This window comes from Ovis aries, chromosome 13, assembly GCF_016772045.2.
Source record: "Ovis aries strain OAR_USU_Benz2616 breed Rambouillet chromosome 13, ARS-UI_Ramb_v3.0, whole genome shotgun sequence".
Taxonomy (NCBI): Eukaryota; Metazoa; Chordata; class Mammalia; order Artiodactyla; family Bovidae; genus Ovis; species Ovis aries.
Window position 1 is genome coordinate 73,764,209 of NC_056066.1, and position 26,686 is coordinate 73,790,894.

The following is a 26,686-nucleotide window of genomic DNA, read 5'->3' on the forward strand; positions in this document are numbered from 1 at the left end:
GTTGTTTTGATTTGCATTTCTCTGATAATGAGTGATGTTGAGCATCTTTTCATGTGTTTCTTAGCCATCTGTATGTCTTCTTTGGAGAAATGTCTGTTTAGTTCATTGGCCCATTTTTTGATTGGGTCGTTTATTTTTCTGGAATTGAGCTGCAGGTGTTGCTTGTATATTTTTGAGATTAATTCTTTGTCCATTGCTTCATTTGCTATTATTTTCTCCCATTCTAAAGGTTGTATTTTCATCTTGCTTGAGTTTCCTTTGTTGTGCAGAAGCTTTTAATTTTAATTAGTCCCATTTGTTTATTTTTGCTTTTATTTCCAATATTCTGGGAAGGTGGGTCATAGAGGATCCTTCTGTGATTTATGTCAGAGAGTGTTTTGCCTATGTTCTCCCCTAGGAGTTTTATAGTTTCTAGTCTTACGTTTGGATCTAATCCATTTTGAGTTTATTTTTGTGTATGGTGTTAGAAAGTGTTCTAGTTTCATTCTTTTACAGGTGGTTGACCAGTTTCCCCAGCACCACTTGTTAAAGAGATTGTTTTTTCTTCATTGTATATTCTTGCCTCCTTTGTCAAAGATAAGGTGTCCACAGGTGCATGGGTTTATCTCTGGGCTTTCTATTTTGTTCCATTGATCTATATTTCTGTCTTTGTGGCAGTACCATACTGTCTTCATAACTGTGGCTTTGTAGTAGAGCCTGAAGTCAGGTAGGTTGATTCCTCCAGTTCCATTCTTCTTTTTCAAGATTGCTTTGGCTATTCGAGTTTTTTTTGTATTTCCATACTAATTGTGAAATTATTTGTTCTAGCTCTTTGAAAAATACCATTGGTAGCTTGATAGGGATTGCATTGAATCTATAGCTTGCTTTGGGTAGTATATTCATTTTCACTATATTGATTCTTCTGATCCATGAACATCGTATATTTCTCCATCTATTAGTGTCCTCTTTGATTTCTTTCACCAGTGTTTTATAGTTTTCTATATATAGGCCTTTAGTTTCTTTAGGTAAGTATATTCCTAAGTATTTTATTCATTTTGTTGCAATGGTGAATGGAATTGTTTCCTTAATTTCTCTCTCTATTTTCTCATTATTAGTGTATAGGAATGCAAGGGATTTCTGTGTGTTGATTTTATATCCTGCAACTTTATTATATTCATTGATTAGCTGTAGTAATTTTCTGGTGGAGTCTTTAGGGTTTTCTATATAGAGGATCATGTCATCTGCAAACAGTGAAAGTGTTACTTCTTCTTTTCCAATTTGGATTCCTTTTATTTCTTTTTCTGCTCTGATTGCTGTGGCCAAAACTTCCAAAACTATGTTGAATAGTAGCAGTGAGAGTGGGCACCCTTGACTTGTTCCTGACTTTAGGTGAAATGCTTTCAATTTTTCACCATTGAGGATAATGTTTGCTGTGGGTTTGTCATATATAGCTTTTATTATATTGAAGTATGTTCCTTCTATTCCTGCTTTTTGGAGATTTTTTAAAAAATCATAAATTAATGTTGAATTTTGTCAAAGGCTTTCTCTGCATCTATTGAGATAATCATATGGCTTTTACGTTTCAATTTGTTAATGTGGTGTATTACATTGATTGATTTGCAGATATTGAAGAATCCTTGCATCCCTGGGATAAAGCCCACTTGGTCATGATGTATAATCTTTTTAATGTGTTGTTGGATTCTGTTTGCTAGAATTTTGTTAAGGATTTTTGCATCTATGTTCATCAGTGATATTGGCCTGTCATTTTCTTTTTTTGTGGCATCTTTGTCAGGTTTTGGTATTAGGATGATGGTGGCCTCATAGAATGAGTTTGGAAGTTTACCTTCTTCTGAAAATTTCTGGAAGAGTTTGAGTAGGATAGGTATTAGCTCTCCTCTAAATTTTTGGTAGAATTCAGCTGTGAAGCCGTCTGGACCTGGGCTTTTGTTTGCTGGAAGATTTCTGATTACAGTTTCAATTTCTATGCTTGTGATGGGTCTGCTAAGATTTTCTATTTCTTCCTGGTTCAGTTTTGGAAAGTTGTGCTTTTCTAAGAATTTGTCCATTTCTTCCAAGTTGTCCTTTTTATTGGCATACAACTGCTGATAGTAGTCTCTTATGATCCTTTGCATTTCTGTGTTGTCTGTTGTGATCTCTCCATTTTCATTTAAATTGTATTGATTTGATTTTTCTCCCTTTGTTTCTTGATGAGTCTGGCTAATGGCTTGTCAATTTTATTTATCCTCTCAAAGAACCAGATTTTGGTTTTGTTGATTTTTGCTATGGTGTCTTTTGCATTTATTTCTGCCCTAATTTTTAAGATTTCTTTCCTTCTACTAACCCTGGGGTTCTCCAATTCTTCCTTTTCTAGCTGCTTTAGGTGTAGAGTTAGGTTATTTATTTGACTTTTATCTTGTTTCTTGAGGTATGCCTGTATTGCTATGATCCTTCCTTTTAGCACTGCTTTTACAGTGTCCCACAGGTTTTGGGTTGTTATGTTTTCATTTTCATTCATTTCTATGCATATTTTTATTTCTTTTTTGATTTTTTTCTGTGATTTGTTGGTTATTCAGCAGCGTGTTTTTCAGTCTCCATATGTTGGAATTTTTAATAGTTTTCTTCCTGTAACTGAGATCTAATCTTCCTGCATAGTGGTCAGAAAAGATGCTCGGAATGATTTCAATTTTTTGAATTTACCAAGGCTAGATTTATGGCCCAGGATGTGATCTCTCCTGGAGAAGGTTCCGTGTGCACTTGAGAAAAAGGTGAAATTTATTGTTTTGGGGTGAAATGTCCTATAGATATCAATTAGGTCTAACTGGTCTATTGTATCATTTAAAGTTTGTGTTTCCTTTTTTATTTTCTGTTTAGTTGATCTATCCATAGGTGTGCGTGGAGTATTAAAGTCTCCCACTATTACTGTGTTATTGTTAATTTCCCATTTCATACTTGTTAGCGTTTGTCTTACATATTGCAGTGCTCCTATGTTGGGTGCATATATATTGATAATTGTTATATCTTCTTCTTGGACTGATCCTTTGATCATTATGTAGTGTCCTTCTTTGTCTCTTTTCACAGCCTTTGTTTTAAAGTCTATTTTATCTGATATGAGTATTGTTACTCCTGCTTTCTTTTGGTCTCTGTTTGCGTGGAATATCTTTTTCCAGCCCTTCACTTTCAGTCTGTATGTGTCCCTTGTTTCGAGGTGGGTCTCTTGTAGAGAACATATATAGGGGTCTTGTTTTTGTATCCATTCAGCTAGTCTTTGTCTTTTGGTTGGGGCATTCAACCCATTTACATTTAAGGTAATTATTGATAAGTATGACTCCGTTGCCATTTACTTTATTGTTTTGGGTTAGAGTTTATACACCCTTCCTGTGTTTCCTGTCTAGAGAAGATCCTTTAGCATTTGTTGGAGAGCTGGTTTGGTGGTGCTGAATTCTCTCAGGTTTTGCTGGTCTGTAAAGCGTTTGATTTCTCCTTCATACTTGAATGAGATCCTTGCTGGGTACAGTAATATGGGCTGTAGGTTATTTTCTTTCATCACTTTAAGTATGTCTTGCCATTCCCTCCTGGCCTGAAAATCAGCTGTCATCCTTATGGGAAACCCCTTGTGTGTTATTTGTTGTCTTTCCCTTGCTGCTTTTAATATTTGTTCTTTGTGTTTGATCTTTGTTAGTTTGATTAATATGTGTCTTTGGGGTGTTTTGCCTTGGGTTTATCCTGTTTGGGACTCTCTGGGTTTCTTGGACTTGGGTGATTATTTCCTTCCCCATTTTAGGGAAGTTTTCAACTATTATCTCCTCAAGTATTTTCTCATGGTCTTTCTTTTGTCTTCTTCTGGGACTCCCATGATTCGAATGTTGGGGTGTTTAACATTGTCCCAGAGGTCTCTGAGATTGTCATCATTTCTTTTAATTTGTTTTTGTTCTTTCCTCTCTGCTTCATTTATTTCTACCATTCCACCTTCTACCTCACTAATCCTATCTTCTGCCTCGTTATTCTACTCCTTGGTTCCCTCCAGAATGTTTTTGATCTCATTTATTGCATTATTCATTATATATTGACTCTGGTATTTCTTCTAGGTCCTTGTTAAGCCTTTCTTGTATCTTCTCAGTCCTTGTCTCCAGGCTGTTTATCTTTAACTCCATTTTGTCTTCAAGATTTTGGATCATTTTCACTATCATTATTTGGAATTCTTTATCAGGTAGATTCCCTATCTCTTCCTCTTTTGTTTGGTTTGGTGGGCATTTATCCTGTTCCTTTACCTGCTGGATATTTCTCTGCCTTTTCATCTTGTTTAGATTGCCGTGTTTGGGGTGGCCTTTCCGTATTCTGGCAGTTGGTGGTTCTTCTTTATTGTGGAGTTTCCTTGCTGTGGGTGGGGTTGGACGGGTGGCTTGTCATAGTTTTCTGGTTGTGTAGGTGTTCTGGTGGGTGGAACTGGATTTCTTCTCTCTGGAGTGCAATGAAGTGTCCAGTAATGAGTTATGAGATGTCAATGGGTTTGGAGTGATTTTGGGCAGCCTGTATTTGAAGCTCAGGTATATGTTCCTGTGTTGCTGGAGAATTTGCATGGTATGTCTTGCTCTGGAACTCACTGGCCTTTGGTGGTGCTTGGTTTCAGTGTAGGTATGGAGGCATTTGATGAGCTCCCATCAATTAATGGTCCCTGGAGTCAGGAGTTCTCTGGTGTTCTCAGGATTTGGACTTAAGGCTCCTGCCACTGGTTTTTAGTCTTATTCTTACAGTAGTCTCAAGACTTCTCCATCTATACTTCACTTTCAGATAGTTCCTTGATCCGGCTTATACTTCTCAAGATCTATAGGCCCCTTCCTATGTAGTCGGTGCTAACTACAGGGTTTTAATCTATCGCACCTGTCACTTCCAAGGCGGTTCCCTGTTTTCACTTCTTCTGTTTGCTGGTCTCTTCAGTGTCTGATTTCTGCCCTGACACGAGGGGGCAGTGGTGGACACTTTTTTTAGGCTCACTTGTTCAGTCGCTCTGTGGGGAGGGAGGAAGGCTGCAAACAGATATCACTGGCGTGTGTGGGGAGTGCTCGCAGTGTCTCACTGGGTTTGCCCCCGCTCACAGCTGTGTGCTTTCCCTGTCTACACTGCTCAGGCTCTAGCTTGCTCCGTCGGGAACCGTCTGAGGCTGGCCCTGGGCTGCATGCACCTCCCAGGTCTAAGCCGCTCAGGTTCAGGCACTCTGGTAGTCCTCAAAGGTGCGGACTCGGTTGGGCCTGCGTTTCGTGCCCTTCCCAGGTCCGAGCAGCTCAGGTGACCAGGTGTTTGGCAAGCATGGTCGCTGTGACTTATCTCCTTCCCTGTCCCTGCCGCTGGGTTTTCTGGATGTACAACAGGCGCACCTTCTCAGGCAGATGACAACTGTCCAGAATCTCAAGAAGTCTTGGTTAGCAGTGAAGCCTGCTTACAGTAGGGTAGATGATGCCTCTCTGTGGCCACAATTGCCCCCTTCCGGCTCTGGCTGCACTCGCCTGCCTGTCTCTGGTGGGGGATGGGCCGGTCAGCAGCCAGCTAGCTCTGCTCAGTCCTTTGTTCTGTGAGTGGGCCTGGTAGTGCCTTAATAGGGCTTTTTGAAGGGTAGTTATCCCACAGTCTGGTTTGCTATCTCAAGTTAGTTCCCTCAGATTGCCCTCAGGGCATTCAGGCCTGGTCCTTACTCTAAGCAATGCAGCCCACGCCTCCCTGCCCAGCCCCTGCTTGTTTGTGGTAGATTCAGGCGTCTGCACTGCTTCTCCACTGAGAGTTACTGTTGGGCATGTAATCTGTGGTTTTTAATTAATTATTTATTTTTCCTCCTGGTTATGTTGCCCTCTGAGGTTCCAAGGCTCACCGCAGACTCGCCAGTGAGAGTGTTTCCTGGTGTTTGGAAACTTCTCTCTTTTTAAAGACTCCCTTCCTGGGACGGATCTCCGTCCCTACCTCTTTTGTCTCTCTTTGTCTTTTATATTTTTTCCTACCTCCTTTCGAAGACAATGGGCTGCTTTTCTGGGTGCCTGATATCTTCTGCCAGCATTGAGAAGTTGTTTTGTGGAATTTACTCAGCATTCAAATGTTCTTTTGATGAATCTGTGGGGGAGAAAGTGGTCTCCCCCTCCTATTCCTCTGCCATCTTAGGACCGCCCCCAAGCCTATTTCTTGAAACTCCAAAAAAGTGCATGAATATTTTGGCTCAGAGGGTTTTCCAGGTGTTGAACACAAGTACGTGATGTGAGGGTGCTGTGCTCACTAGGGCATGGATGCTCCACACACCTCCACTCCCCTTTATCCTGCACATCTCCTCATTTCACTGTTTGTGAGCTTTATGTGTATGTTCATCTGAGAAGAATAAGTATGGGCTTTCCTAAGTTTGGGTGTCAATTCCTTTCTGTTATTGAATGTAGAGGGGTGATCATGGAACCTCTACATTTTGGCCATTTGACCACAAGCATAAATAACTCAGGATCAGGTGGCTGGCACTAAAGTAAGGGCACTTTTGAGCACTCAGTGGGTGGAATCTGCACTAAATGCACTGATTTCATGTAAGATGGCAATTGACCAGGGGACACCCAGTATGTCTTTGGGGAATTGATTGATGTTGGTAGAGACATCACATATTTGGTGTGACATCACTCACTCTGCTCTGTGATTCAAGGGCTCAGGTGAGGCTTGAGGCCAGGAATAAGTAGACACTGTATCCAGAAACTCTTACAAATAAGCTGTATTTTCAGAATTCCTGGTAGAATCATGCATTGTGTTAGATAGATTGTAGTATCATAGTAACTAGTTTTGACCCTACCACCCACAACTTTTGTCCTGGGTCAAGTCATCTACAGTTTCCTCATCTGAACAGGACACACGTGTTGCAAGCATTCTTTGAACAGATTACCAATCATGAGTGTAAATAATTTATTCATATTTAATGACTAATTTTATCATTTTCCACCAACATGTTAATCTGAAGTTTATCCTTTTACCTCCTGTGGGGAAGAAAGCATATTGAGATGTCAAATAATGATTATTCCTCTATTATTAAAATAAGCAGAAAGACCTGGGACCACTGAGAAGCAACCACAGGACCACAAGAAACACAGCCCTTGTGTGGTTTGGCTCGTGGGATCAAGCCTGAGACAATATGAGTAAAGCCTCCTGGCCTTCTTCCATGCCCTCTTTTGACTATTATTTTAATATTTGTATTTGATCCATATTTCATTCTTGTCCTGGTTCATTGCCCTGGCCTCCTGAAACTCTTGGAATTTACTTTCTTTGCTAGGTCATGAGACCACTCAGGGAAAGCAACCTAGGAAATCTTCAGGTACGGGGGGGGGGAGGTCTTCCCCAAAACTCCAACACCCAGTTAGAATTTTGAAATTTCACTACTTTCTTGCCAGCACCTCTGGGAAGAGGGGCAGGACCTGAGATTCAGATCAGTCAGCAAAGGCCACTAACTCAGTAAATATGGCTATTTATTGAAAACCTCCAAAAAATCCATAAATATTTGGGTTCGGAGAGGTTTCAGGGTTAATGATTACCCATAAAGACTATTTTATTACCCTCTCAGTAGACTGAAGGTTAGAGGGAGATTGACCATTATATCAATGTGCCCCATCATCAAGGTGATTGCGTACTACAAGGAAACCAATTATATCCTTTGTATTTAAGGACCTTGCACTTGTTGAGAGAATGAAAATGGGAATTATCAAGTCCCTACAAAGCACGGTCTTGGGGGTGGGGAAACACGGGAAAATAACTTGCTTTCCAGAAGGGAGACATAAAATAGCAAAGGAGAGAAATGTTATGGTGGGTTATCAGTTTCTGGAAGGTAGAGAGCAAGGCAGAGAAAGGAAGCTGTGCTTTTTGTCTAAAGGGTCAGGGAAACACTTTGTGATGGGGAGGTGTTGAGAAGAGACTGCAGAAGTAACGTGCCTGCTCTGCTTTGAGTAGCAGAAGGGACCAGTGTTGCTGGAGATGAGTATGTGTAGGTGAGGGGAAAGGAGTAGAAGGGGATGAGGCATAGAGGCCTCTTTGAACAGATTACCAATCATGAATATAATGATTTGTAAAGGGAGAAGGTCATGAGGAGCCTTGTAGGGCTTTATAAGAACCAGAATTTGACTGTCAGAGAAAAGGGGACTCACTGAAGAATTGGTCTCCTGGGAGCCATGGGATAAGACTGAATTAAGAGAATCCTTGAGGCTGCAGTGCAGAGAGTGGCCTCTAGGGAGTAAAGAGCAGAGACAGAGCCCCAGTGATTAGGTTACTGCAGTGGTTCACATGGAGTGTTTATTTATATTTTTCCCTGGGTGGATCCCGTGTCTTTCGAATAGCATGAATGTCTTGTTCTGTTGAAGTTTCTATGGAGGCTTCATTTCCTAGTCATGATGCATTAAATCATTAGTCATTGGAGATTGTTCAACAGATGGTTCCATTACCCTCCCTGAGGTTGAGGCTTCCCTGTCCATCACCAACTCCTAAAGTTTACTCAAACTCATGTCCATTCAGTCAGTGATGCCATCCAACCATCTCATCTTCTGTCGTCCCCCTTTTCTCCTGCCCTCAATATTGCCCAGCAAGAGAGTTTTTTTCAATGAGTCAGCTCTCCGAATCAGGTGGCCAAAATATTGGTGTTTCTGCTTCAGCATCAGTCCTTCCAATGAATATTCAGGACTGATTTTCTTTACGATGGACTGGCTTGATCTCCTGGCAGTCCAAGGGACTCTTGAGAGTCTTCTCCAACACCCCAGTTCAAAGACATCAATTCTTCAGCGCTCAGCTTTCTTTATATTCCAACTCTCACATCCATACACGACTACTGAAAAAACCATAGCTTTGACTAGACAGACCTTTGTTGGCAAAGGAATGTCTCTGCTTTTTAATATGCTGTCTAGGTTGGTCATAGCTTTTTTTCCCCAAGGAGCAAGCATCTTTTAATTTCATGGCCGCAGTCACCATCTGCAGTGATTTTGGACCACAAGAAAATAAAGTCTGTCACTGTTTCCATTGTTTCTGCATCTATTTGCCATGAAGTGATCAGACTGGATGCCATGATCTTAGTTTTCTGCATGCCGAGTTTTAAGCCAACTCTTTCACTCTCCTCTTTCACTTTGATTAAGAGGCTCTTTAGTTTCTCTTTGCTTTCTGCCATAAGGGTGGTGTCATCTGCATATCTTAGGTTACTGATATTTCTTCTGGCAATCTTGATTACAGCTTGTGCTTCCTCCAGGCTGGCATTTTGCATGATATACTTGCATATAAGTTAAATAAACAGGGTGACAATAGACAACCTTGACCTACTCCTTTCCCCATTTGGAACCAGTCTGCTTTTCTATGTGCAGTTCTAACTGTTGCTTCTTGACTTGCATACAGATTTTTCAAGAGGCAGGTCAGGTTGTCTGGTATTCCCATTTCTTGAAGAATTTTCCAGTTTGTTGTGATTCTCACAGTCAAGGGCTTTGTTGTAGTCAATAAAGCAGAAATAGATGTTTTTCTGTAACTCTCTTGCTTTTTTGATGATCCATTGGATGTTGGCAAGTTGATCTCTGGTTCCTCTGCCTTTACTAAATCCAGCTTGAACATCTGGAAGTTCTCTGTTCACGTACTGTTGAAGCCTGACTTGCATTTTGAGCATTACTTTGCTCTTGTGTGAGATGAGTGCAATTGTACGGTAGTTTGAACAGTCTTTGGCATTGCCTTTCTTTGGGACTGGGATGAAAACTGACCTTTTCCAGTCCTGTGGCCACTGCTGTTCTCTAAATTTGCTGGCATATTGAGTGCAGCACTTTCACAGCATCATCTTTCAGGATTTGAAATAGCTCAACTGAAATTCCATCACCTCCACCAGCTTTGTTCATAGTGATGCTTCCTAAGGCCCACTTGAATTTGCATTCCAGGATGTCTGGCTCTAGTCCAGTGATCACACCACCATTTTTATCTGGGTCTTGAATATCTTTTTTTCCCTTTTATTATTTATTTATTTTTACTTTACAATATTGTATTGGTTTGTGTAGTTCTTCTGTGTATTCTTGCCACCTCTTCTTTATATCTTCTGCTTCTGTTAGGTCCATACCATTTCTCTTCTTTATTGTGCCCATCTTTGCATGAAATATTCCCTTGGTATCTCTATTGAAGAGATCTCTAGTCTTTCCCATTCTGTTGTTTTCCTCTATTTCTTTGCATTGACCACTGAGGAAGGCTTTCTTATCTCTCCTTGCTATTCTTTGGAACTCTGCATTCAAATGGTTATATCTTTCCTTTTCTCCTTTGCCTTTAGCATCTCTTCTTTTCTCAGCTATTTGTAAGGCCTCCTCAGACAACCATTTTGCCTTTTTGTATTTCTTTTTCTTGTGGATGGTCTTGATCACTGCCTCCTGTACAATGTCACAAACCTCCATCCATAGTTGTTCAGGCACCCTATCAGATCAAATTGCTTGAATCAGTCACTTTCATTGTATAATCATTAGGGATTTGAGTTATGTCATACCTGAATGGTCTTGTGGTTTTCCCTACTTTCTTCTATTTAAGTCTTAATTTTGCAATAAGGAGTTAATGATCTTAGCCCCAGACAGCTCTCAGTCTTGTTTTTGCTGACTGTATAGAGCTTCTCCATCTTTGGTTGCAAAGAATACAATCAATGTGATTTCGGTATTGACCATCTGGTGATGTCCATGTGTAGAGTCTTCTCTTGTTGGAAGAGGGTGTCTGGTATGAGAACATTACCTAGTCATGATGTATTAAATCATTAGCCATTGGATATTGTTCAATAGATGGTTCCATTACTCTCCCTGAGGTTGAGGGAAAGTGTGGGTTGGTGGATAAAACACCATGGAAGAGGGTAGAAATGAAATTTCCCACTCTCCTATAGGCAGTCCTTTCCTGTGCAATCAGAGCCCATTCTGGCTTATGAGGGTATTAACAAACTCACTGATTTCACATACCAACAGACACTTTTATTGTTTTCGTCACATAAGAAATACCAAGATTTTTAGTAACAGTGTCAGAGAAAAGATGAAAAGACAATTATATGTATTTCCTCTTATAATCACAATATCATTAGTATCATTATTCATTTTATAGAATCCCATGAGGTAAACAAAGTAAACAGAGTGGTATGCTTTTTTAAAAGTGACTTTTTCCTTTATAGCATGATTCCTTCACAATTTTTATGAGTAGTGAAATGTTTTTACCATACAGATCAGTGCAGAGAACATTAATAGTCTTATAAAACTCAGGTATCTATACCCAATAATTATTGACATATAAGGAATATATTTTACCCCTGACCTCTTTTTGTTGTTGTAGAGCTGTGGGTTTTTTTGAGCATTTATGCATTTATTTGGGTGGACTGGTGATTAGTTGTGGGTCTGAGGCTCAGTAATTATGGCCTGCTGACTCAGTGGCTACAGAATTTGGGACTTTAGTTCCCTGACAAGGATTTGAACCCAGAATTCCTTTCTTGGAAGGAGAATTCTTAACTACTGGACCACCAGGGGATCCTATAGAAGTTTTAAGGATAATCAAAGACATTTGTATACCACATCATGCCACACAACATTCATAATTCTATCTGAAAATGGAGGTTTCAAATGGGCTTTCAATTTGACCATCTTCCACAACCCTAATATTCTCTATTGCAAACAAACTGGTGGTTCTAGTTGTTGTCCTTGTACGGAGCAGTGATGACCACCCTCATAACTGAGCCATTGCCCCTCTCCTTCCAGCAGCTCCTAAGCCTGCTTTCTGCTGCTGCTGCTGCTAAGTCACTTCAGTTGTGTCCGACTCTGTGCGACCCCATAGATGGCAGCCCATCAGGCTTCCCCATCCCTGGGATTCTCCAAGCAAGAACACTGGAATGGGTTGTCATTTCCTTCTCCAGTGCATGAAAGTGAAAAGTCAAAGTGAAGTTGCTCAGTCATGTCCAACTCTCAGCAACCCCATGGACTGCAGCCTACCAGGCTCCTCCATCCATGGGGTTTTCCAGGCAAGCTTTCTGCATGGAGCCTAAATTAACTGGTGACTGCAAGACCATGATGATCAGGTACTTCTACAATGAGTATACCGGCCTCTGTGAACTGTTTAGGTGTGGCGGTTGTGGAGGAAACAAAAACAACTTCCTAACAAAAGAGGAGTGCATGAAGACCTGCTGTCCAAAGGCACAGTCCCTGTGGTAAGACAGGGGCCAGGGCACAGGAGGAGGGGAAGGGCTGGAGAAAGAGATGGGGAGCTCAGGGGATCACACACCATTCACCCTGCACAGTGTCTTTCCTCCTCGCTGCTGCCAGGAGAAGAGGCTGCAGTGTCCTGTGAAACCACACACCGAGCGAGTTCTCCAGGGAGAGAATGGCAGGTCAACCCCAGAGGCCTCTTTGTGATCATCTGAGCCTGATCACATGCTCCTCTTTCTCAGTTGGGAACACTGATTCAGCCACCTTCAAGGGCAGGTCTGTAGTGCTCTTGAGTGCCCCATGTAGGCTTGGAAAACTCACTTTCTTCTTTTAGGCCATTCAGGTCATGAAAACTATGGTTCCATATTATTTGGAAAGTCTAGGCTCTGTCTAGTTGACTGGTGTCCACCTGTGGGACTGCAATGATGTCACTCAACAAGTTCCTTTCATTTTGCAGAGGACATGAGAGGAATGGCCCCCTGAAACTCTGAAGTCCGAGGAGGATCCCTGCAGGGCTGTGCTGTGTCTGCTTCTAAAACATTCAATCTCCTTCCAGTTTTTTCTCCCCCTACATGCCTCAGCTGTACTTGCTTATTTCCTTTCCTCCTTTGTCTTCATGTCTTAACTCTGCCTCATCCAGTTGGCTCTCAATACCATGAGACCCGTAAGCTCAATTCTTGGCTGAAGGAGAGAGTTCATAATTATTTGAGAAAGGAAAGAAGGAATATAGGAGCACATTCCTCATGACCAAAGTAATTATAGCCCTTTGGTTTGATGCCAGGATTTTTGTTTTGACCCCTATCCTCACGGCATCCTCACCATCATCCCCCTCCCCACCATCACTGCTCTTTTTGTGCGTGGCCAAGGTGGAATTTCCAGGATCCAGTTCTCAGCATCCATAATGAGAGAAGAGTTTGGGATAAAGAAGACCCTTGACCCCACAATGATGTTCCAATTTTCCTTTCTGTAGCTTCACACACTGTGGCTTATATTTCTATAAATGCATTTTCAAAAAGAAACTGCCTGGAGTGGAGTCTGTTATTTGCAACTACAAACATTAACCAACAGGGTCCATGGAAATGGTGGTTCTTCTCTCTGTTCTGCAAACTGTGGGCACCTCCCCTTGCCCCAGCCAGAGACTGTGCCCTACCAGGTATAGGAAGCAAGTTCATTGTAGCATCATTGACGTCTTCATAGCTACACAAGCCACACAAAACCACGGGAGACAGACTCTTCCACATGACAGCTTTTATTCCTTTCTTCTAAGTTCAGTTAAAATTTGGGGATAGTTTGTCCGCATGGACGCTCAGAAGGAGAATGGGCATGAGGCTCATTTGTCCGGTTTTCTAAGGTATCTGACTCCCTGAAGTCACCTGTGGGGAGGGGGCTGCTTAGTTCAGTTAAAGAAGGACAATTACCCTTTAGTGCCCCGGGCTCTGTGTTAACATTTTGCTTGCTTTGTTGTATTAACCATTTTGAGTCCTTCAAGGGAGGAGACAGGCATGGAGATGACACTTCCGGGTGTTCATTTCCTAACGTGGCAGTTTCCTGCTCTCCCCAGCAGAGGGCCCTTGATGATCTCCTGCTTCTGCCTCTGGGAAGATGCAGGATGGAGGCACCTTGGGAAAACAGACAGTATCCATTTCATGATAGATGAGTAAAGTAGGCATGGGGACCACAGAAACACAGAATTGTAATAAGCAAGAACACAGATGGTGCTGGTGCTGTTACTCACTTCCTTGAAGTCTCGGGCAAATTTCTCAACATCCCTGAGCTTTCTTTTCTTTGGTATAAAATAATGATAATGATCTTACTTCTTAGTATTGCTAGCTAGAGACCAGTAGAAATACCCCCACCCCTAGTTGAATTTGTTGGGTTTGTTACTCACTGCAGCAAGGGACAGGAATTATCCTGGAAAACAATATGCTGTCTTATAAAGACAATGTTTGAAAGAACTTATAGGACATAGGCTGGATTAAATGACTTGGTGGAGGGTTTCAGGAAGCTGTCTTTGCTCTGGATGAAGGCTCTGAAGAAGTGAGGTAATTCTCTGATTTGGTATCTTAATGTTAACTCTAAGAAGTGAAGTGAAGTGAAGTGAAAGTTGCTCTGTTGTGTGTGACTCTGAAATCCCCTGGACTATACAGTCCATGGAATTCTCCAGGCCAGAATACTGGAGTGGGTACCCTTTCCCTTCTCCAGGGGATCTTCCCAATCCAGGGATTGTACCCAGGTCTGTTGCATTGCAGGAGAAATCTTTACCAACTGAGCCACAAGGGAAAAACTAACTCTAAGAAGGGAAGACTAGACAGAGGTTACAGCTGTACTTGGTCAAGAACTGGGACATATGACTAACACTTTGGTAAATGTCCTTTTCTGATTTTCGGGTGTTTTTCTTTCAGCAAGAAACTTTTCCTTAGGTGAATTTCATTTCTTCATCTCTAAAATATCAGTAGGTGTGGGTATACCCCGTGTGTCTAACTTTTGCCTCCCCATGGACTGTAGCCCACCAGGCTCCTCTTTTCATGCAATTTTTCAGGCTGGAATACTTGAGTGGGTTTCCATTTCCTGCTCCAGGGGATCTTTTGGACAAAAGGATTGAAACTGAATCTCACATGTCTCCTGCATTGCTTTACCACTGAGTGACCTGGGGAGACCCAAAATAGTAATAATTATACTTAACTCATAAGACAGTTAAATAAAAACAGCTACCTTTTCCTAAGGGCTGCCTTCTTGGTTAAGTGGTAAAGAATCCACCTGCCAATGCAGGACACAAGGTACTGATTCCTGGGTGGAGAAGATCCCCTGGAGAAGAAATGCAGTCCACTCAATTATTCTTGCCTGGTAAATCCCATGGGCAGGTAAGCCTGGTGGACTATAGCCCATGGGGTCTCAAAAGAGTTAGACAGGACTTAGGGACTGAACAAGGACAACAATGGGATAATGAGTTGTTATTAATGAAAAGATATTGGCTCAAGTAACTCACTATGCTGTTGTGCAGTCTTGGGCAAGTCATTTCATCTCCCTGAAACACAGATTCTCTCTTTCTAAAAGAGAATAATGGTGTCTGCATCAAGAAATCCCCAGATTTGATTACTTTTGAGAACCATGTTGATTATGCAGGTAACGTGCTTGGAACAGCACAGAACAAGGCAAATTGTCGAGAAGCACATAGACTTTTAGTTTCCTTGGCTCCTGACTGCTCTTTAAATGTGCTGTCAACTGTAGTAAAGAAAGGATGAAATAGGACTGGATGTTGTAGTTTCACCTTCTGATATAGAAATTCACCAGCAGAGCAGGAAGTTCCCTCAGTGCCAGAGTGGGGTTTCAGTCTCTCTTCCAAATAGGTCTCCTTCTTCCTCAGAGGTAGTGGAAAGCCCTCTTGCTTCAGTAATTGACCTCACCCAGGTCCAGGCCTTTTCCCACCTCGTGCTATTGGATGTGTTCCAAAGTTGCTTCAGGCATGTCCCACTATGTGTGACCCTATAGACTGTAGCCCACCAAGCTCCTCTGTCCATGGGATTCTCCAGGCAAGAATACTGGAGTGGGTTGCCATTTCCTCCTCTAAGTGATCTCCCCAAATGGGAAAGAACCAAGGTCTCTTAACTCTCCTGAATTCGCAGGTGGGTTCTTTCCCACTAGCACCACTGGGGAAACCCTTTCCCACCTTACTTTGCCAGTATTTAAACCTCTAGTCAAAGGAGCTAAGTGTTACATTCATAATTACTCAATAATATTATCATTACAGAGGACTTTGAGTTTGAAGGAAGTAGGAATATATGTCTATGGTCTCTACTGCTTCTGCAACACCCTCAAGATGTGGGCAGTGACACCTGGAGTCAAGGGGCCCTGGGATAATTCTGGTCACAAAGTTAGAAAAGGCAGAATTGGGACTCAAACTGAGGTCTTCTGATCCCAAAATGCACACTGGGGAGACCAGAGTTATGGGTCAGGAAGTGCAGGTGTACTTCTAAGAGTTGACCCCTGAGATGCACTCCAGCCCCTGAGGTCCACTCAGCAGGCATCTCTCCTATTGATGAAACCAGCTGAGGGGTGGTGGGTGGTCACGCTGTAGAGACATGTAAGTCTCTTGGCTCCCTTCTGGCCACTCTCATACTCTTTCTTCTACCCCAAAATATCAGTGTTTGTTTCCCAGATGGAGTTGCTCTCCCCTTGATTCACCATCTGTCTGAACCAGTGCCAGGAGAAGAGCTTGTGTGGATCCAGTAGAGATGCTGCCACAATATATTCTTAATATATATTCTTTATATCTGTGTCTCTTTTGCTGTCTCACATCTTTCTAAATTACGTATATATGTGTTATACGTATACAGTATATCTGTATTGGTGGTTTTCTTTCTGATTTACTTCACTCTGTGTATAGGCTCCAGTTTTATCCACCACATTAGAACAGATTCAAATGCATTCTTTTTAATAGCTGAGTATATTACCACAGCTTTCTTATCCATTCGTCTGCTGATGGACATCTAGGTTGCTTCCATGTCCTGGCTATTGCAAACAGTGCTGTGATGAACGTTGGGATACACATGTCTCTATCAATTCTGGATTCCTCAGTGTGTGTGCCCAGCAGTGGGATTGCTGAGTTGTATGGCAGTTCTATTTCCAGTTTTTTTTAAGGAATCTCCACAATGTTCTCTATAGTGGTTGTACTAGTTTGCATTCCCACCAACAGTGTAAGAGGGTTCCCTTTTCTCCACACCCTCTCCAGCATTTATTGCTTATAGACTTTTGGATAGCAGCCATTCTGACTGGTGTGAAATGGTACCTCATTGTGGTTTTGATTTGCATTTCTCTGATAATGAGTGATGTTGAGCATCTTTTCATGTGTTTGTTAGCCATCTGTTAGTCTTCTTTGGAGAAATGTCTGTTTAGTTCTTTGGCCCATTTTTTGATTGGGTCGTTTATTTTTCTGGACTTGAGCTGCAGCAGTTGCTTGTATATTTTTGAGATTAGTTGTTTGTCAGTTGCTTCATTTGCTATTATTTTCTCCCATTCTAAAGGCTGTCTTTCCACCTTGCTTAGAGTTTCCTTTGTTGTGCAGAAGCTTTTAATTTTAATTAGGTCCTATTTGTTTATTTTTGCTTTTTTCAGTTCAATGGGATCACTGCTGTGTCACCTAGTGGAAACGTTCCTCCCTCCAGAACCAGCACCTCCAGGCCAACAGTACACAAAGTCAAGGGTCGAGAAGTTAAGATTTGCTAGTGGCTCCCTAGGGGTTATAATGGGAGGTGCCCTTCCATCTCTACCTCTTGATTTCTGAACCCATGAGTCCTGATTATGGGAGAAATAGCAAGATATATTGGACACTGATTGAGAGCATGGACAGCCTTCGAGAGAACCTGACTCCAGCCCTGCAAGGTATTGTCATCTGGCTGGCACTCCAGCTGAGTCTTCAAAAGGCTGTTTCACTGTTATATCAAGACAGTTGTTTTAGAGTGATGGTGAATTCCATGATCATGGGCCCATTGCCACACTTCTTTTGCTGTGAAGTGAGTTCTTTGATCAGAGCATTATTGTAAGGATAAGGCATTCTGTAAGTACATGTCTGGTAGTTTTGCATACAGGGAAACATTGCATACAGGGCAGGCAAATTCATATCCAGAGTGTCTATTCCCTGATGTCCCTTCCATGATGCAAGTGGCTTGATGTAATCAACCTGCCACCAGGTAGCTGGCCCATCACCCCAGGGAATGGTTCTGTACTGTGCATGGATGTTGGTCTCTGATTCTGGCAGATCAGCACTCAGCAGTAAACAACTAATTATATTTCTATATCCCAGAAACAATTAAAGATGAACTATTTAAAGTCACATAAAAAATCAACTAAGATTAAGAAAAAATGTGCAAAATCTTTATGGAGAAAATGATGACATTTTTCAAGAGAAATTAAAGAATACCTAAAGAGAAAGAAAGAGATACCATATTCATAAATTGCAAATCTTAAGGACTATGCCAAAGCCTTTGAGTGTGTGGATCACAATAAACTGTGGAAAATTCTGAAAGAGATGGGAATACCAGACCACCTGACCTGCCTCTTGAGAAACCTATATGCAGGTCAGGAAGCAACAGTTAGAACTGGACATGGAAAAGCAGACTAGTTCCAAATGGGGAAAGGAATATGTCAAAGCTGCCTATTGTCACCCACTTGTTAAAGAGATTGTCTTTTCTCCATTGTATATTCTCACCTCCTTTGTCAAAGATATGGTGTCCATAGGTGCGTGGATTTATCTCTGGGCTTTCTATTCTGTTCCATTGATCTATGTTTCTGTCTTTGCGCCAGTACCATACTGTCTTGATGACTGTAGCTTTGCAGTATAGTCTGAAGTCAGGCAGGCTGATTTCTCCAGTTCCATTCTTCTTTCTCAAGATTGCTTTGGCTATTTGAGTTTTTTGTATTTCCATACAAACTGTGAAATTATTTGTTTTAGTTCTGTGAAAAATACCATTGATAGCTTGATAGGGATTGCATTGAATCTATAGATCGCTTTGGGTAGGAAACACATTTTCACTATATTGATTCTTCTGACCCATGAACATGATATATTTCTCCATCTATTAGTGTCCTCTTTGATTTCTTTCATCAGTGTTTTATAGTTTTCTATATATAGGTCTTTTGTTTCTTTAGGTAAATTTATTTCAAGTATTTTATTCTTTTTGTCACATTGGTGAATGGAATTGCTTCCTTAACTTCTATTTCTGTTTTCTCATTGTTAGTGTATAGTAATGCAAGGGATTTCTCTGTATTGATTTTATATCCTGTAACTTTACTACATTCATTCATTAGCTCTAGTAATTTTCTGGTGGTGTCTTTAGGGTTTTCTATGTAGAGGATCATGCATCTGCAAACAGTGAGAGTTTTACTTCTTTTCCTCTCCCTTTTATTTCTTTTCTCTTCTCCTATTGCTGTGGCTAAAACTTCCAAAGCTATGTTGAAAAGAGTGGGTGCCCTTGTCTTGTTCCTGACTTTGGGGGAAATGCTTTCAATTTTTCACCACTGAGGATAATGTTTGCTGTGGGTTTATCATATATGGCTTTTGTTATGTTGAGGTATGTTCCTTCTATTCCTGCTTTCTGGGGGTTTTTTTTATTATAAATGGATGTTGAATTTTGTCAAAAGCTTTCCTGTATCTATTGAGATAATAATATGATTTTTATCTTTCAATTTGTTAATGTGGTATATCATTGATTGATTTGCAAATATTGAAGAATCATTGTATCCCTGGGATAAAGCCACTTGGTCATGATGTATGATCTTTTTAGAATGTTGTTGGATTCTGTTTGCTAGAATTTTGTTAAGGATTTTTGCATCTATGTTCATCAGTATTTGGCCTGTAGTTTTCTTTTCTTGTGGAATCTTTGTCTGGTTTTGGTATTAGGATGATGGTGGCCTCATAGAATGAGTTTGGGAGTTTACCTTCCTCTGCAATTTTCTGGAAGAGTTTGAGTAGGATAGGTGTTACCTCTTCTCTAAAGTTTTTGTTGAATTCACTTGTGAAACAATCTGGTCCTGGGTTTTTGTTTATTGGAAGATATTTGATTACAGTTTCTATTTCCATGCTTGTCATACATTTGTTAAAATTTTCTATTTCTTCCTAGTTCAGTTTTGGAAGGTTATACTTTTCTAAGAATTCATCCATTTCTTCCAAGTTGTCCATTTTATTGGCATATAGCTCCTGATAGTAGTCTCTTATGATCCTTTGTATGTCTGTGTTTTCTGTTGGGATTTCTCCATTGTAATTTCTAATTTCGTTGATTTGATTCTTCTTCCTTTTTTCCTCAACGAGTCTGGCTAATGGTTTGTCTATTTTATTCATCTTCTCAAAGAACCAGCTTTTCAGTTCAGTTCAGTTCAGTTGCTCAGTCGTCTGACTCTTTGCGACCCTATGAACCACAGCACATCAGGCCTCCCTGTCCATCACCAACTCCCAGAGTCTACCCAAACTCATGTCCATTGAGTCGGTGATGCCATCCAACAATCTCATCCTCTCTCGTCCCCTTCTCCTGCCCTCAATCTTTCCCAGCATGAGTCTTTCCAGGTGAGTCAGCTCTTGGCATCAGGTGGCCAAAGTATTGGAATTTCAGGTTCAACATCAGTCCTTCCAGTGAACACTCAGGACTGATCTCCTTTAGAATGGACTGTTTGGATCTCCTTGCAGTCCAAGGGACTCTCAAGAGTCTTCTCCAACACAGTTCAAAAACATCAATTCTTCGGTGCTGATTTTTCTTCACAGTCCAACTCTCACATCCATACATGACTACTGGAAAACCATAGCCTTGACTAGATGGACCTTAGTCGGCAAAGTAATGTCTCTGCTTTTTAACATGCCATCTAGATTGGTCATAACTTTCCTTCCAAGGAGTAAGCATCTTTTAATTTCATGGCTGCAATTATCATCTTTAGTGATTTTGGAGCCCCCAGAAATAAAGTCTCTCACTGTTTGCATTGTTTTTCCATACTTGTCATGAAGTGACGGGACTGGATGCCATGATCTTAGTTTCTGAATGTTGAGTTTTAAGCCAACCTTTTCACTCTCCTCTTTCACTTTCATCAAGAGGCTTTTAGTTCCTCTTCACTTTCTGCCATAAGGGGTGTCATCTGTATATCTGAGGTTACTGATATTTCTCCCAGCAATCTTGATTCCATCTTTGCTTCTTCCAGCCCAGCGTTTCTCATGATGTACTCTGCATAGAAGTCAAATAAGCAGGGTGACAATATACAGCCTTGACGTACTCCTTTTTCTTATTTGGAACCAGTCTGTTGATCCATGTCCAGTTCTAACTGTTGCTTCCTGACGTGCAGAGTTTTGTTCATTTTTGCAATAGTCTCCTTTGTTTCTTTTTCATTTATTTCTGTCATAATTTTTATGATTTCTTTCCTTCTACTAACTCTTGGGTTCTTCATTTCTTCTTTTTCTAGTTTCTTTAGGCATAAAGTTAGGTTATTTATTTGATTTTTCTCTTGTTTCTCGAGGTACACTTGTATTGCTATGAACCGTCTCCTTAGCACTGCTTTTACTGAATCCCATAGGTTTTGGATTGTGGTGTTTTTATTTACATTTGTTCCTATGCATATTTTGATTTCTTCTGTTATTTGTTTGTTATTCAGAAGCATGTTGTTTAGCCTCCATATGTTTGTATTTTAATAGTTTTTAAGATGTAGTTGACATCTAATCTTACCACATTAAGATCAGAAAAGATACCTGAAATGATTTCAGTTTTTTTGAATTTACCAAGACTAGGTAAATTTATGGCCCAGGATGTGATCTATCCTGGAGAGTGTCCTGTGTGCCCATGAGAAAAAGGTGAAATTCATTGTTCTGGTGTGAAATGTCCTATAGATATCAAATAGGTCTGACTGGTCCATTGTATAATTTAAAGTTTGTGTTTTCTGGCTAGTTTTCTGTTTGACTGATCTATCTATAGGTGTGAATGGGGTATTAAAGTCTCCCACTATTATTGTGTTACTGTTAATTTCCCCTTTCATATTTGTTAGCATTTGCCTTACATATTATACTGCTCCTATGTTGGGTGCATGTATATTTATAATTTTTATATCTTCTTCTTGGATTGATCCTTTGATTATTATGCAGTGTCCTTCTTTGTCTCTTTTCATGGCCTTTATTTCAAAGTCTATTTTATCTTGTATGAGTATTGCTACTCCTGCTTTCTTTTGGTCTCCATTTGCGTGAAATATCTGTTTTTAGCCCTTCAGTTTCAGTCTGTATGTGTCTCTTGTTTTGAGGTGGGCCTCTTGTAGACAGCATATATAGGGATCTTGTTTTTGTATCCATTCAGCCAGTCTTTGTCTTTTGGTTGGGGCATTCAACCCATTTACCTTTAAGGTAATTATTGATAAGTATGATCCTGTTTCCATTTACTTGGTTGTTTTGGGTTCGAGTTTATAAACCTTTTCTGTGTTTCCTGTCTGGAGAAGCTCTTTTATCATTTGTTGAAGAGCTGTTTTGATGGTGCTGAATTCTCTCAGCTTTTGCTTGTCTGTAAAGCTTTTGATTTCTCCTTCGTATTTGAATGAGATGCTTGCTGTGTACAGTAATCTGGGTTGTAGTTTGTTTTCTTTCATCACTTTAAGTATGTCTTCCCATTCCCTCCTAGCCTGAAGAGTTTCTATTGAAAGATCAGCTGTTATCCTTATGGGAATCCTCTTGTGTGTTGTTTGTTGTTTTTCCCTTGCTGCTTTTAATATTTGTTCTTTGTGTTTGATCTTTGTTAATTTGATTAATATGTGTCTTTGGGGTGTTTCACCTTGGGTTTATTCTGTTTGGGACTCTCTGGGTTTCTTGGACTTGGGTGATTATTTCCTTCCCCATTTTAGGGAAGTTTTAAACTATTATCTCCTCAAGTATTTTCTCATGGCCTTTCTTTTGTCTTCTTCTTCTGGGACTCCTATGATTCGAATGTTGGGGCATTTAACATTGTCTCAGAGGTCTCTGAGATTGTCCTCATTTCTTTTAATGCTTTTTCCTTTTTTCCTCTCTGTTTCATTTATTTCCACCATTCTATCTTCCACCTCACTTGTCCTATCTTCTGCCTCAGTTATTCTACTGTTGGTTCTCTCTAGAGTGCTTTTGATCTCAGTTATGGAATTACTCATTATTGATGGACTCCTTTTTATTTCTTCTATGTCCTTGTTAAACATTTCTTGCATCTTCTCAATCCTTGTCTCTTGTCTATTTATCTGTAACTCCATTTTGTTTTAATGATTTTGTATCATCTTTACTTTCATTATTCTGAATACTTTTTCAGGTAGACTCCCTATCTCCTCCTCTTTTGTTTGGTTTGGTGGGCATTTATCATGTTTCTTTACCTGCTGAATATTTCTCTGCCTTTTCATTTTATTTAGATTGCTGTGTTTGGGGTGGCTTTTCTGGAGGCTGGAAGTTTGTGGTTCCTCTTTATTGTGGAGCTTGCTCCCTGTGGATGGGGTTTGACTAGTGGCTTGTCAAGGTTTCCTGGTTAGGGGAGTTTGCATCTGTGTTCTGGTGGGTAGAGCTGGATCTCTTCTCTCTGGAGTGCAATGATGTGTCCTGTAGTGAGTTTTGGGGTGTTTATGGGTTTGGCATGGCTTTGGACAGCCTGTGTTTTAATGCTCAGGGCTATGTTCCTGCATTGCTGAAGAATTAGTGTGGTATGTTTTACTCTGGAACTTGTTCGCTCTTGGGTGGAGCTTGGTTTCAGTGAAGGTATGGAGGCTTTTTGATGATCTCTAGTCTATTAATGTTCCCTGGAGTCAGGAGTTCTCTGGTGTTCTCAAGTTTTGGATTTAAGCCTCCTGCCTCTGGCTTTCAGTCTTATTCTTACAGTAGCCTCAAGATTTCTCCATCCATACAGCACAGGTGATAAAACATCTAGGTTAATGGTGAAAAATTCTCCACCGTGAGGGACACCCAGAGAGGTTCACAGAGTTACATGGAGAAGAGAAGAAGGAGGAGGGAGATAGAGGTGGCCAGGAGGAGAAGAGAAGAAGTCAAAAGGGGAGCGAGCCATCTAGCCAGTAATCAGTTCCCTATGTGCTCTCCACAGTCTGGAACACCCAGAGAGGTTCACAGAGTTACATAGAGAAGAGAAGAGGGAGGAGGAAGATAGAGGTGACCAGGTGGAGAAGAGGGGGAGTCAAAAGGGGAGAGACCTATACAGCTGGTAATCAATTCCTTAAGTGTTCTCCACAGCCCAGAACACCCAGAGAGGTTCACAGAGTTACACAGAGAAGAGAAGAGGGAGGGAGGAGATAGAGGTGACTTGGGGGAGAAAAGAGAGAGTCAAAAGGGGAGAGAGCAATGAAGGCAGTTATCACACCCCTAAGTGATACTGAAGATTAGATTCTTAAAGGTACAAAACTGATAACAAATACCAAAAAGCACAGATTAAAAATCTAGAGCAGAGGTTAGACTATAAAAAATACAATATTAAAAATATAAAATAAAATCAATCAAAAAATTATAAAATATTTAAAAATGAAATTTGCTTTAAAAATATATATATTTGACAATGTACTATAAAAATGAGGAAGGACTAATAAAGAACTTAAAAAAATTTTAAATGAGAATAGTAAAAATATATCTAGGAATTTTTCTGGAGATGTTGTGGGCAGTGCGGGGTCAGTTTAGTTTCAGATAGTTCTTTGTTCCAGGACAAAAGCTGACTTCAGTTTCCTGTAAAGTGGACTGTATGATGCTGGAAAGGCAACAGGGATATATTGAAGAACAACAAAATGTCCTTGCCCTCAGGGTGCTTATGTTCTACAAAAGTTCTGTGAAGAATTACCTGGAGGCATGATGAGATGGGTACAAGTGGTGGAGTAGAAGGACCTGTGCTCATCTTCTCCTGCGAGAACACCAAATTACAACTCGCTGCTGAACAACCATCAGCAAGAAAATGTTGGATCCCACCGTAAAAAGATACACCACATCCAAGGGCAAAGGAGAAGCCCCAGCAAGATGGTAGGAAGGGCGAAATCACTTTTAGAATCAATTCCCATACCTGCCAGAGATGCTCGGAGGGCACAAAAAAACCTTGTGTGCACCAGGACCCAGAGACCCCACAGAAACTGAGCCAGAGCTGTGTTTGAGTGTCTTCTGCAGAGGTACAGGTCATCAGTGGCCTGCTACAGGGGCAGGGGGTATGGGTGCAGCAGACCTGTGTTTGGCATAAGCCCTGTTGGAGGAGGTCACCATTAACCCCAGCATAGAGCCCCCAGAATTTACACAGGACTAGGGAAACAGACTCTTGGAGGGCACAAACAAAACCTTGTGCACATCAGGATCCAGGAGAAAGGAGCAGTGACCTCAGAAGAGACTGATTCAGACTTGCCCGTGGGTGTTCAGGAGTCTCCTGCAGAGGCGTTGGTCAGCAGTGGCCTGCTGCAGGATCAGGGGCACTGAGTGCAACAGTGGGTGCACTGGACCTTTTGAATGCGGTCACCATTATCTTCATTACCTCCATCAGAGTTTGGCCTCAGATCAAACAACAGGCTGTGTTTGATCTGCTCATCAACAGAAAGTTGGATTAAAGATTTACTGAGCATGGCCCTGTCCATCAGAACAAGACCCAGTTCCCCTTCAGTCAGTCTATCCCATCAGGAAGCTTCCATAAGCCTCTTGTCCTTATCCATCATAGGGAAGACAAAATGAAAGCCACAATCACAGAAAACTAACCAAACTGATCACATGGACCACAGCCTTGTCTAACTCAATGAAACTATGAGCCTTGCTGTGTAGGGCCACCCAAGACAGATGGGTCATAGTGGAGAGTTCTGACAAAACATAGTCCACAGGAGAAGGGAATGGCAAACCACTTCAGCATTCTTGCCTTGAGAATCCCATGAACTATATGAAAAGGCAGAAAGACAGGACACTGAAAGATGAACTCCCCAGGTTTGTAGGTGCCCAGTATGCTGCTGGAGATCAGTGGAGAAATAACTCCAGAAAGAATGAACAGGAGACAAAGGAAAAATAACACCCACTTGTGGATGTGACTGGTGATGGAAGTAAAGTCCAATGCTGTAAACAGCAAACAGCAATATTGCCTAAGAACCTGGAATGTTAGGTCCATGAATCAAAGCCAGTTGAAAGTGGTCAAAACAGGAGATGGCAAGAGTGAACATTGACATTTTATGAACCAGTGAACTAAAATGGACTGGAATGGGTGAATTTAACTCAGCTGAAAAGAGGATATGAGCTAACCCACTTCTGATCAACAGTGTGCTGTGCTTAGTCACTCAGTCTTTGCAAGCTGAGCCCATGGATTGTAGCCCACCAGGCTCCTCTGTCCATGGGATTCTCCAGGCAAGAATACCAGACTGGGTTGCCATTTCCTTCTCCTGGGGATCTTCCCAACCCAGGGTTCAAACCTGGGTCTTCTGCATTGGAGGCAGATTCTTCACCCACTGAGCCAACAACACTGATCAATACTCCATCTTTGACTTGCTCTTATCCACTCACTGACCACCCATCACGTGCCATGCAGTGCTCTAGGGGCTGGGATTCTCCCTGAGTGACCATATTGGAACAAAATTTCCCCTTTGGAATCACAAGCTGTGTTTCCCATTAGACCCACAAGCATAAGGAACTTTGAGAATCAGTGATACTGGGCATTTGGCCCCAACAGGCAGAAGCAAAACCATGAGAGGTGGGGAGCTTACACATTGTACAAGACTGATCCCAGAATAACCCCTTCCTCACTTCCCTGTTTGTCATCTGTTCCGACCCCTCAGCTTGGGTACCAAAAGCTCAGTCAGCCCCCAGCTTTCCCAAGAGGCTTTCCTGCAAGGCCACAAAGATGAGCCAGCTCTGCCTCTCTTTAGCCCTTCTTGTCTTCCTGGGCACCTGGTAAAACCAGGAACTGGTCCCAGGGAAAGCCCTGGCTCACTTCTCTACAGGCAGGGGACAGGTGATGAGAGGAGTTCATGGAAGGTACTCAGGTACAGGTGTGGGGTGGGTACAGCAAAATCTTTCTGCATTTCTTCTGGTAAATTTAGCAGTTTTCATTTCAGGGACCTTATTC

The 26,686-nt window shown here is 41.3% G+C and overlaps 1 protein-coding gene across 6 annotated transcripts in view; it reads left to right on the forward strand.

Annotated features, from left to right (window-relative positions):
• LOC101110259 (trophoblast Kunitz domain protein 1-like) overlaps window positions 1-26,686 on the forward strand; it is a 116,737-nt gene that overhangs the window by 77,187 nt on the left and 12,864 nt on the right. For 2 of the 6 annotated variants that reach the window (XM_060397061.1, XM_012189255.5), the window contains one exon: window positions 17,259-17,525. In XM_060397061.1, coding sequence (XP_060253044.1) covers window positions 17,432-17,525 — 94 coding nt within the window. In that variant the 5' untranslated portion in view covers window positions 17,259-17,431. Of the gene's footprint in view, window positions 1-2,338; window positions 7,301-11,702; window positions 12,149-17,258; window positions 17,526-24,411; window positions 24,625-26,686 lie in introns of those variants that run through there. The other 4 variants (XR_009595977.1, XR_009595978.1, XM_060397062.1 and 1 more) reach the window with 3 other exon arrangements.